Consider the following 12,248-nt stretch of genomic DNA (forward strand, 5'->3'; position numbering starts at 1 on the left):
TTTACCTTAATACAAACAGATATATTCTGAATGAAGACCAAACCATATGCATTTTTCTGTGGTTAAAACACACATAACATAAACTTTACCATCTTAACCCTTTCTAGATGTATACTAGTGTTCCCGACAAAGCACACTGTTGCACAACAGATCTCTAGAAATTTTTCATCTTGCAAAATGAAACTCTACACCCACTGAACAACTCCCCTTTTCCCCTTCCCCTTAGATCCTGGCAACCATCATTTCACTTGGTTACTAAAAATGTCACTAAAGATTCCCCATGTAACTGGAATCACACAGAATTTGCCTTTTTGTGATTAGCTTATTTCACTTATCATAATATGCTCAAGACCCATCCATGTTGCATATGACAAACTTTCCTTCTCCTTGAAGGCTGAATAATACCCCACTAGATGTTCATCCTACATTTTATCCTTTCATCTGTTGATGGACATTTAAGTTGTTTCCACCTCTTGGTTATTGTAAACAATGTAGCAATAAACACAAGACTGCATATAATCTCTTTAATACTCTATTTCTAATTCTTTTGGATATATATGTAGAAGTAGGAATGCTGGGTCATGTGGTAAATTGTTTTTAATATTTTGAGGAACCTCCATATTGTTTTCCAAAGCAGCTACACCACTTTACATTCCCACCAACAGGGTACAAGGTTCCAATTTCTCCACATCTTTACCAACACATTATTTTCTCTTTTTCTGACGTGGTCATCCTAATAGTGTGACGTGATACCTCACTGTAATTCTAACTGGCAGTTCCCTGATGATTAGTGGCATTAAATATCTTTTCATATGCTTGTTGGCCATTTGTTTATCTTCTTTGGAGAAATGTTTATTCGAGTTTTTCGCCCATTTTTAAATTGGGTGGTTGGTTTATGGTGTTGAGTTGTAAGAGTTCTTTCTATATTTTGGATATTAATCTCTTATCACATATTGGTTCTCAAATATTTTCTCCCATTCATGCCTTTTCACTGTTAATTTTTTTTGTCATGCATAAATTTTTAAGTTTGATATAGTCCCATCTGTCTATTTTTGCCTTTGTTGCTTGTGCTTTTGGTGTCATATTTTAAAAATGACTGTCTAATTCAATGGCAGGAAGATTTTCCCCCATGTTTTTTTCTAGGAGTTTTATAGTTCAGGTCTTATGTTTAGATCTTTAATCCATTTTGAATTAAGTTTTGTGTATGGTGTAAGAGTCCAATTTCATTCTTTTGCATATGGATATCAGTGTTTCCAAAACATTTGTTGAAGAAACTATACTTTTCCTTGGCATACTTGTAGATCACCTGACCATGTAAGTGAGGGTTTATTTCTGGGTTCTCTATTCTGTTCCGTTGGTCTACATGTTTGTCTTTATCTATAGTACCACACCGTTTTAACTACTGTAGCTCTGTAATATGTTTTCAAGTTAGAAAGTAGGAGGCCTCCAGCTTTGTTTTTCTTTCGGTATTGTTTTGGCTTTAAAAATCCTTTCTAAGATTTCCCATGTGAATTTGGATGTTTTTTTTTCCCTATTTCATCAAAAAATGCCATTGAGATTTTGGTAGAGATTAAACTGAATCTATGGTCTGCTTTGGGAAGTATGACCATTTAAACAATATTAAGTCTTCCAATCCATAAACATAGGATCCCTTTTCCATTATTTGTATGTATCTTTTTTAATTTCTTTCAGCAATATTTTATAGTTTTCTGTGTACAAGTCTTTAGCCTCCTGAATTAAATCAACTTCTAAGTATTTTAATCTTTTTTGGTGCTATTGTAAGTGGGATTATTTTGTTTAACTTTCTTTTTTAGATTGTTCACTGTTAGTGTACAGAAACGCAACAGACTTTCACATGTCCACTGTATCTGCACCTCTGCTGAACTTATTCTAATTTTTTGTTGCTGTTGTTTAATCTGTATATAAGGTTTTCTGTATATAAGACTGTATCATCTGTGAACAGAGATAATCTGACTTCTTCCTTTCTCATCTGGATGACTTTTATTTCTTATTCTTGCCTAACTGCTCTGCTCAGGACCTCCAATACTATGCTGAATAAAAGTGGCAACACTAGGTACATCCTTGTCTTGTTTCTGATCCTGAGGGAAAAAAAGCTCTTCAGTTTTTCACCACTGGGGATAATGTTAGCTATGGGCTTGTCACAGATGGCCCTCTTTATGTTAAGGTATGTTCCTTCTAGTCCTAGTTTGTTGAGTGTTTTTTTATCATGGACAGGTGCTGAATGTTGTCAAATGTTTTTTCTCTATCCACTGAGATGATCGTGTGGCTTCTGTCCTTCAGACCAAAACCATCCATCCATCCCTCCATCCTAAATAGAGAGAGACCATGCCAGAACAGGAGAGGGGGATAGGGGCGAAGGGAGAGGGAGAGAAGAATTCTAAGCGGGCTCCACAAGGCAGGGCTGGTCTTATGACCCTAAGATCATGACCTGAGTCCAAATCAAGAGTCGGACACTTAACTGAATGAGCCACTCAGGGGCCCCCAAACTAAAAACTTTTAAAGTCAAACTGATTTTTGTTTCTTTAATAAGAACTACAATCTGCATATCCAACACAATCTTATTCTGTTATTCTGAGACTAGAAACTATAGACTTTTACAGCTGGTAGGGATCTTAGATGTCAACTAATCCAAGTGAGACCCAGAAAGATTAAATGGCTTGCCCAATATCTCAACGGAAGTTACCAGAAAGGCTAACACTAGATCCTAGTAGAAAATAGATAATTTTCTCTATTGCTGTCTTTCCAAACAACTTATCCTACAGAAATACTCTAAAACCTGTGTGAAAATGTAGAAGGAAATTACCAACACTAAAAAGGAAAAACTAGGGATCCCTGGGTGGCTCAGTGGTTTACTGCCTGCCTTCTGCCCAGGGCGTGATTCTGGAGTCCCCGGATCGAGTCCCACATGAGACTCCCTGCATGGAGCCTGCTTCTCCCTCTGCCTATGTCTCTGCCTCCCTCTCTCTCTCTCATGAATAAATAAAATCTTAAAAAAAAAAAAAAAAAGAAAAGAAAACTAGAAATGATACCTATGCTGTCGCTGAAACTGGGGATTTAATTTTGACTTCATGGTTTTTCAATATGGATAGATAGATCAGTAGGCAAGATAAACAGGTATGGATGTAAGCATATGTATAGTACATATATATGTACACACACCATCCAGCTCTGTCCACTAAGGGGGCTCAGGAGCATAGATATCTCAGTATCAGTGAGTACATCTATACCAAAGTCCTGCTTTCTAAACCTCATTCTCCTCCTAAAAGAAACCAGGCCTCCTTGGATAAATGGCTGGTACCAGAGTGGGGGCAAGGAAGTACCAAATGAGCCTGGTCTTGTTTGTGCCAGAAAGTAAAGAAGCACTTGAGAATGATGGGGCGTGTCAAAAAGACAGGTGCCAGCTTGAAGGGGCTCCCACTGCCAAAGCTGGGATAATTCGCACATGAAAATAAGAATGGAAATGGATCATAATCCACTGAAGAAAAAAAATCCTTGACTCCATGCTGAGAGTTACAAAATAAAAAAAAAAATTATATATATATATAAGTCTGATGAGGAATGGGTATATTTACAATCTCAAAACAGCTCCACACAAAATACTTATGAATTCTATAAATGGGCAAACTAGCTTAACAGTGAAGAACTCTGGGAGACATCACCTTAATCAAATGTTCAAAGGATAAAAACACCAGTAATAGGATGTGCAAATTTTTAAAGTCAAGAAAAGACTGTTTCAAATGTAAAAACACTAAAGAGACATGAAAACTAAATGTAATGTGTGTTTCTGGACTGGATACATTTTTTCTATGAAAGACATTACTGGGGCATCTGTGCTAATAAATAAGCACTATAAGAACAGTAACATATTGATGTTACTTTCCCCATGTGGGTGAATATGGCAAGAGGAAATAGCTTGTTGGTAGGAAATAGCCACTCAACTGTCCAGGATCACAGGACATCATATCAGGACCGTACTTTCAAATGCTTCTGGGTAAAAAAGCATTCTTGGTACTATACATACAATTTTTCTTTGATCTTGAGATTGTTTCAAAACAAAAAGTAAAATAACAAGAACAATGGTGATGATTCCATTCTGTGATACCAAAGAAGAGAAGATACAAGATCCTTTGTAGGAACAGCAGAAGTTAGGGTAGGGGGTGAGGAAAGTATTTTTCCCCTTATCTCACCTTACCAAGAAAAAAGTTTACATAAGCAGGCAAGCTTCAAAGTTAAGTATTTTAACTGTATTGGTTTATGATTCTTAAGCAACTTTTATTAAGTGTAGAAAATCACCTGAGGATGCAGAGTTGAATATTGTTTGTCTAGCAATAATAACTTAGTGGGTCTTAATTATTTAATGATAAAATTAAGAATTTTTACTCAATGTAAATTTTCACATATCACTTTTAGCTAGAAAGGCCCATCTACAACACCTACTGTCAGAGAATCACTAAAAAATTTAAAAATACTAAATTACCGTTTGTGTGCTTCCTGTTTGCTGCGACATTCTTCACAGTAATATTTGTATTCACTGCACAGAGTTTCTGTGTTGCTAAAACCCCTGTGTAAAATTCAAAATAAACTGTATCAGAAAACCATGTATCCATTTAAAAATACTTTAAGCCAAAGATATTTATTAAATTTCAAAATAAGTAACTCTACCATTACCTTAAGCAGTGAGTGATCGATGTGTTTTGTTCCACGTCAACAGAAAGGTCTAAAAAATCTTCATCTTTGCTGCTTATCTGTAAAAATAGGGAATTACCTTTGATTTCTTTAAATATCAGTAAATCACTGCTCTGAAATGACAGAATTAAATGCATTCTATTATTAGTTGTAAGTACATTAGAATTCTTTTTCCCCAAGTTCCAAAGAAATCTACTTGGTTGGGATTATCCAAAAGGACACTGAATGAATGACTCTCGTCATATGTACAGGTTAAACAGCAAAGTACATCTGTGACTTATTTCCCTTACTGGCAAAAGCTATGATGTGAAATCCCACTACTTTCCAAAACCTTGGTATTATTGTAAAGCATGAAACAAACTGCCCATATATACTAATTCTTTAAAAAAAAAATAGGCTAAGACTGAATGGGGATGCCTGGCAAAGGGCATGACACCTGTGTTATCATTCAAGGAAATAATTTAGCCTATAATGCCAAATTATATTCCTCATTGGTGGCCTTCTTTAATCTTTCTCAAAAAAAAAAATCTAACATAAAGTTCTGTTTGAATTATGGGTTAATCATCTGATAAAAAAAATTTCATGTCATTACTTATTCATTGGAATTGGATTAGGACAGAACTTCAGGCATCAAATTTCCTTCAATGCTTAAGGTGAGCATGCAACAGATCTCTGACTGTGCCTCTCACCCATAATGGCTATACACCTAGCATAGCAAATGTGTTCCTACTTCAATAGTGCATCAGTTTTATAAGCTCAGTATCATTAATTTGTGACAGATTACATGGCTGAATGTATTATGTACTTCCGTAAATAAGAGTAGCTAGGAGTACCATGTGCACAAGGTCTAGTGATACCACAAGGTAAGTGATCTGGGTCTCAAAAGATTCGGTGAAGTGAGACCAGAAGAAAGCATTATACAACAGAAGAACACAAGAAAAGGGTGCTATTACAGCAACCCAGCCCTCCTACCAACTGGGATATTAACAACTACAATACTAAAATCTGCCATATAAACACTGTTTTCTCCAAGAAGCCCACTCTGAACCTTCAAAAATCCTTCCCACTCCCACCTGGATAGGTCAGCTCTACTATCCTCTGACTCCCACGGACTCTTGTGCTTACCTGAACCATAACATATTGTACTGGAATTGCCTATCTTGTTGACCAGCCTGCACTACCCTATGAGCATCCTGAGATCAGAATCTACGTCCTGTTCATCTTCTGCCAACCTCTATTCATCTTCTACCTGGCATAATTGGTACGTAAATACCTAAACAAAACTAAATGAAATATAATTAAGTGATAAAAAGAAATGAGCTACAAAGCTACAAAAAGACATGGAAGTACTTTAAATACACATGTGAAAGAAGACCATCTGAAAAGGCCTCATATTCTATGATTCTAACTATATGACATTCTGGAAAAGTCAAAGCTATCAAGGCATTAGTGGTTGCCAGGAATTTGGGGAGGAAGGAGGGATGACTTTGTGAAACAGAGAGGATTTTTAGGTAAATCAAATTAAGATACTATAACCATAGATACATGTCATTATACATTTGTCACAACAAACGGAACCACAGAACAGACAACCCCAAGAGTGACTTCAATATGAATTACAGGGACAACTGGGTGGTTCAGTGGTTGAGCTCCTGCCTTCGGCCCAGGGCATGACCCTGCAAACCAGGGATCAAGTCCCACATTGGGCTCCCTGCATAGAGCCTGCTTCTCTCTCTCTCATAAAATCTTAAAAAAATATATGAATTACAGATTTTAGTTAATAATGTATCATGATTGGCCCATCAACTGCAATTAATGTACCTCATTAATCAAGAAATTATAAGGGAAAGTGGAAGACAGGAGATATTTGGGAACTTTCTGTACTTCCCACTCAATTTTTCTTACATCTATTACTTAAAAAAAGAATAGTTTATTAGTCTCCACTAGTGAATATTTATCTGATTCAGTCAAACAAGTAATTATGTCAAACAAGTAATTATATTATTCTTCCAAACATCCACAAAATATGTCTTACTTTTCTTGCTTGTGGACTCTCTTTCCCAATGGGCAATGCTATTCACCTATGCTATTAAGAACTAGTCATAAAACCATCATCATAGTAATGACTGGATTAGGCAAAAATCCTCAGTGGATGCTAAATCCTAGGGGAGATTCTGATGAACAAGGTATTTGTGTCTCCCCACTGACTGGCTACTAGTTACCAGGACAAAAGAACCAGTCATTATCAACTAGAGACACCGAACAACACCTTGAATGGGAGATCAAAATTAATTTCACCAATGAGAGGCAGATGGATAGTGTGCCAGGTGTGAAACCCTGAGAAAGATACAACAGTAACTGAATCACTGCAGCCAAGAATGCATACCTGGATGTAAGCAGAAGGAAACATTAGACAAACTCAGTATGTGAAATGTTAATTTTTTTTAAAAAGGACATATTCTTAAAAATGTAGGTATCACAGAAGACAAAAACAAAAACCAAAAAACTATGTTCCAGATTAAAGGAGGCTAAAGAAAACAACTAGATGCAATGCAAACTACTAAACTCTAAAGTGGATTCTGTATGAAGGGTAAGAAACACTATAAAGGGCACTGTTGGTTCCATTGGCAAAATTGAAAAACAGATGCCTGATCTTTCATTCCTCAAATGAGAAATGAGGTAACCAGGTAATGATAAAACAAAAGGATCGGGTTATCTGATCCCACATAAAATCCATTTTCAAGCTTCTTCCCTACTGCTCATCCTTACAAAGTACCCAACAAGTATGCGGTTTCCCTTAGTTGAGTGTACACAGCATGCTTTAGTTTTTATTCCAGCAATAAACATAATTGTAGAGAAAGGGAAAATAAATTCATGTACCTCCCTGACCTGTAAATTTCTTATGAGCTTAAAAAGACAAAGACATATAATTTCCAGAACATGGCTCCATGGGCTTTTATACTGAAACAAAATAAAATACAATTGACTCTTGAACAATGCAGGGGTTAGGGGTGCCAAAACCTCCTACCCTCTTCCCTGCAGTCAGAAATCGTATATTAAGACTGACTCTTCAAAAAGCTAACTACTAATAGCCTCTGTTGGCCAGAAGCCTTACCAATAACATACTCAATTAACACACATTCTGTATATGTATCATAGTATGTATCACAATAAAGTCAGCTAGAGAAAATATTGAGAAAATCATAAAGAAAATACATTTATAGTAATATGTATTACTATATATACTATATATACTATATATATACTATATATATATATACTATACATATATATACTATATAGTATATATACTATACATATATATACTATATATATATATACACTATATATAAATCTACAAATAAGTGGACCCACACAGTTCGAACCCCTGTTGTTCAAAGGCCAACTTGTGGTCCAAACTGCAGTATTTTTCTGTCACCTCAGGTATTCACTACTAATAAGTGGCATTAAAAAAGATATACAGAGAGTCCTTTCAACTGACAAGTTCATCTTTAATAATCCATTTATACTACACCTAAGAAATTACAACCTTCTCTCATACTCATCCTCAAAAAGCTTTTAATAAAAATGAGTTAAGTCTGCTCTACACAAAATTTTATGACATACTTACAGTTTCACAAGTAAGACATCGGGTTTCATTTGTCAATGTTCCCTGAAAAATCTCATGAACCCACGTTGGGTCTGGTGTGCTGTTGTTGTTCTCACTGTCAATATTACCGTTAGGTAAACGGCCATTTTGTTTTTCTTGCTTTCTCTCTTCTTGTAAAATATCGGCAATTGTATTTAGAAGGTAATTTAAGAATTCATGGGCATCTTGTTGCATGTAGTTGTCAAAAAGTTCTAAAAATAAAAATATATTAGAGATTTACCTTAGAATTAGTAACTTCATTAAAACTAAACTTAAATATCTAGTATTCTATCAGAACTAAGTTCAACCGATTGGTATTGTTAGTCATATACAAGAAATAGATTACCTTTCACATAAAAGTATGACTAAACTGGGAGAAAATACAGATAAGATGAATGTGAATCCTCATTTTAAAGCAACAATACTAAGTAATCCACAAGAAAAGGGCAAAACAAATCCTATCCTCATACATATAATGGAATGAGGATATTATGGAAGAGATCAGAAACAATTGCTTTTTATTAGCTCATCTTATTATTCCACAAAGATTATAATATGGCAAGTTTATTTTTTTATGTATATATTTATTTGACACAGCAAGTTTTAAAACAGAAGCTAGACAACCTTTTGCAAATGCAAAGCCAATTTTGTAAGAGCTACATAGAAAGTCTGTTGAAATGATAATGACTGGGTCATGCCTTCTAGGGATTCAGTCAAAGGTGAGGCCTATAAGCTGGGACTTTTCAAAGTGTCTCCAGGTGACCTTGATCTGCAGTAGGAATCAAAAAGGTATCACAAATTATCTATTCAAGCCAAATAATCTCTAAAATGTGAGATTTTACAACTCTATGAAATGTTCCCCTGTTAACTATATAAAATCAATGAATATAATGGAAAAACAGTCACTAACATGAAGGGCTTTATACCCTGCACCTGACATGACACAACCTAAAACTGAAAGGTAAAGACTTCATAGGCAGTATCCTCTTTGATCTTTTTAACACTCTGCGACACTGTTATTATCTTCCAAATGAGGGAACAGGATCAGAGAGGGAAAGTCCTATTGCCAGAAAGTGGCAGGCCCAGGACACAAACCCGGCAGTCTGACTCCACAAACTGCATACAGAACAGCATCCCAGGGTGACCCACCCACACAAGGGCACCTGTGGCTTAGTCATCAAACCCATGGAGAAAATTACCTAGTCAGAAAATGTTTATCTTTAGATCCTTGATGCACATTTAATAAATTCCAGAAAGATTACAGTTAACATTTTTTTTTTAATTTTTATTTATTTATGATAGTCACAGAGAGAGAGAGAGAGAGAGAGGCAGAGACACCGGCAGAGGGAGAAGCAGGCTCCATGCACTGGGAGCCCGACGTGGGATTCAATCCCGGGTCTTCAGGATCGCGCCCTGGGCCAAAGGCAGGCACCAAACCGCTGCGCCACCCAGGGATTCCCAGTTGACATTTTTTTTAAGTAAAATAATACAACTAGGAATAAAACTTATAGAAAGACTAATGTTTAAAAAAATTACATTTTAAAAGAGTTACAGTTATTACTGCATAAAATTAAGTTCTGTGCATTAGAAATCAATGAAAAAGTTTTTTAAAAAACTATTAAGGGCAGCCCCGGTGGCCCAGCGGTTTACTGCCACCTTCAGCACAGGGCATGATCCTGGAGACCTGGGATCGAGTCCCACGTCGGGCTCTCTGCATGGAGCCTGCTCCTCCCTCTGCCTGTCTCTGCCTCTGCCTCTCTCTCTCTCTCTCTCTCTCTCTCTCTCTCTCTCTCTCTGTGTGTGTATCTCATGAGTAAATAAATAAAATCTTAAAAAAAAAAACTATTAACATTGTTAATACATAAAGAGCTTATATAAAAAGAAAATACAAAGTATGGAAGGGATGTGAAATCAACAATTTATAGAAACAAAATTCAAAAGGTTAAGAAACATGGGAAAATGTTCAACCTCATGGTAATCAAAAAGGCCTTGATTTTCCAGCCTGTAAAATGGAATACCATCTTTCTTTGCAAACTTATTCTACAAACAGAATGGGAACAAGTGAAGATGTGGATTTGGGCGGTGTATTCATAGAAAATAAAGAAATGATTTTAATCTTGGTGACAAAAACACCTTTAAAAAGCATCAGATTTAAGGTGCAGCTACTAGAGTAAGGCTGTCTGGATACCTATGATGGTTCTATTTTTAATTACCTATATGTCGCAGGCAATTTACTTAACCTCTTTCTTGGATTTGAAGTCAAATCCAGTAATATTAATGCAGTTAGAGCCACACTTCATTTCTCTGCTGTAAGCTTGTCCTGAGGGATGTGATTAGCCTTCAACAAACTCCTTATGTTACTTTTTAGAACAATAAAAGCCCTGAGTCCTAAGAGATACTGCATTAGCCTATGTGGACTTAACATATCTGATCTGTAATTTGGTCTTCTATGTGTCCAGTGCTTTTTGCCCATAAGGGATAGATCCAAGCATTGTAACACCATTCCCCATACCCCACACCCAGCAGAAGTACATGTGTCACTCCCAACACTGTGACACAGCCCACCCTTCCTGGCAGTCTACTCCATCTCCCTGAGACCAAGCCAAGTCATGCTCATAGCTGTTAGATGGTTCCACCCCACACAGGACTGGTCTAGGCCAATGCTGGGATAATTTAAGTCAATTCCCTCTCACCTTGCCTCTCAATGCAATAATCCTTCATCCCTGAAAATACTGATCCACTTCCCAAACCCACTCTCCCATCCTCTACTATTCTCATCCGTTTCTTGTTTCTCATTTCCTTCCTTATCCTTGGGTTTTTCTTCTTTCTCAACCCTTTCTGTTGTTTCCTCCAGAAACCACTTTCTTTTCTAAACTCCCCATCTCTTCAACCTTTGGCATTTTCTAGCTCGCTTCTGCCACTTCTAAATCAATTATACTTTCATTTGCATATGAAAATCCACCCTCAGTCAAAAAAGCTACCGTGAACCTCCTTCTTTCTGTGGTCATCTGCCAACTTCCCCTCACCTGCTGATTCATGGTCTTTTTGTCCATTCTGACTCCCTCACTAACCACACTTTAAAAGTGTCTGGGCAGGGATCCCTGGGTGGCGCAGCGGTTTGGCGCCTGCCTTTGACCCAGGGCGCGATCCTGGAGACCCGGGATCGAATCCCACGTCGGGCTCCCGGTGCATGGAGCCTGCTTCTCCCTCCGCCTGTGTCTCTGCCTCTCTCTCTCTCTCTGTGACTATCATAAATAAATAAAAAATTAAAAAAAATTTAAAAAAAAAAAATAATAAAAGTGTCTGGGCAGCTCTGTAAGTGCACATGACATCCTTAGAAGTCCCTTTTTCATCTCTCATGTATTCATCCATCCCCAGGCCACAAATCTACAACCACCCAGGTCCACTAAGAACTAGAAAGAAATTATGCTAGAGTTGTTCAGGGGGCTCAAGGAAAGTACAAACAAATTGGAAAGTCAGGGAGAAATCTAAAAGGAAAGATAATGGGAAAGGACTGGTAAAAACAATTTATAAACACTCTAACAGCCTAGCTTAAAGTGAGATGCAAACAATTCACTGCGATGGATCTCTATATGCTGGTTCAATGCCACAAACTAAGTAGGCTCTTTTCCACTGAAGTGTTTTATAACCGAAGTTTTCAAAGAATATATTTTTGCCATAAATATTGAAAATATACTACAAAATTAAAATACCTAAATAAAAAATTTTCTGGTTAATAAAAAGTCCCATTTTTCCTGTTGAATTATTTTAGCATCTATGCGTGTCTTTCAAAATAATTACCTTTTTTGTAAGCAAAAGTGTGCAAAAAAAATTTTTTTTTCAAACTTGAAACTTTTTTTGGGATATTCTTCTAACACAGAACAAAGACTTC

General features: G+C 36.6%; 1 protein-coding gene across 2 annotated transcripts in view; it reads right to left on the minus strand.

Moving 5' to 3' along the window:
* The window catches only part of USP12 (ubiquitin specific peptidase 12), an 88,614-nt gene that overhangs the window by 13,353 nt on the left and 63,013 nt on the right, over nt 1-12,248 (minus strand). For both annotated transcript variants that reach the window (XM_072719870.1, XM_025996696.2), the window contains 3 exons: nt 8,339-8,568; nt 4,690-4,766; nt 4,499-4,582 (listed from right to left, as the gene is read on the minus strand). In XM_072719870.1, the coding sequence (XP_072575971.1) occupies nt 4,499-4,582; nt 4,690-4,766; nt 8,339-8,568 (391 nt within the window). The remainder of the gene's footprint in view (nt 1-4,498; nt 4,583-4,689; nt 4,767-8,338; nt 8,569-12,248) is intronic.

The sequence above is a fragment of the Vulpes vulpes genome, chromosome 9 (assembly GCF_048418805.1).
Source record: "Vulpes vulpes isolate BD-2025 chromosome 9, VulVul3, whole genome shotgun sequence".
Lineage (NCBI taxonomy): Eukaryota > Metazoa > Chordata > Mammalia > Carnivora > Canidae > Vulpes > Vulpes vulpes.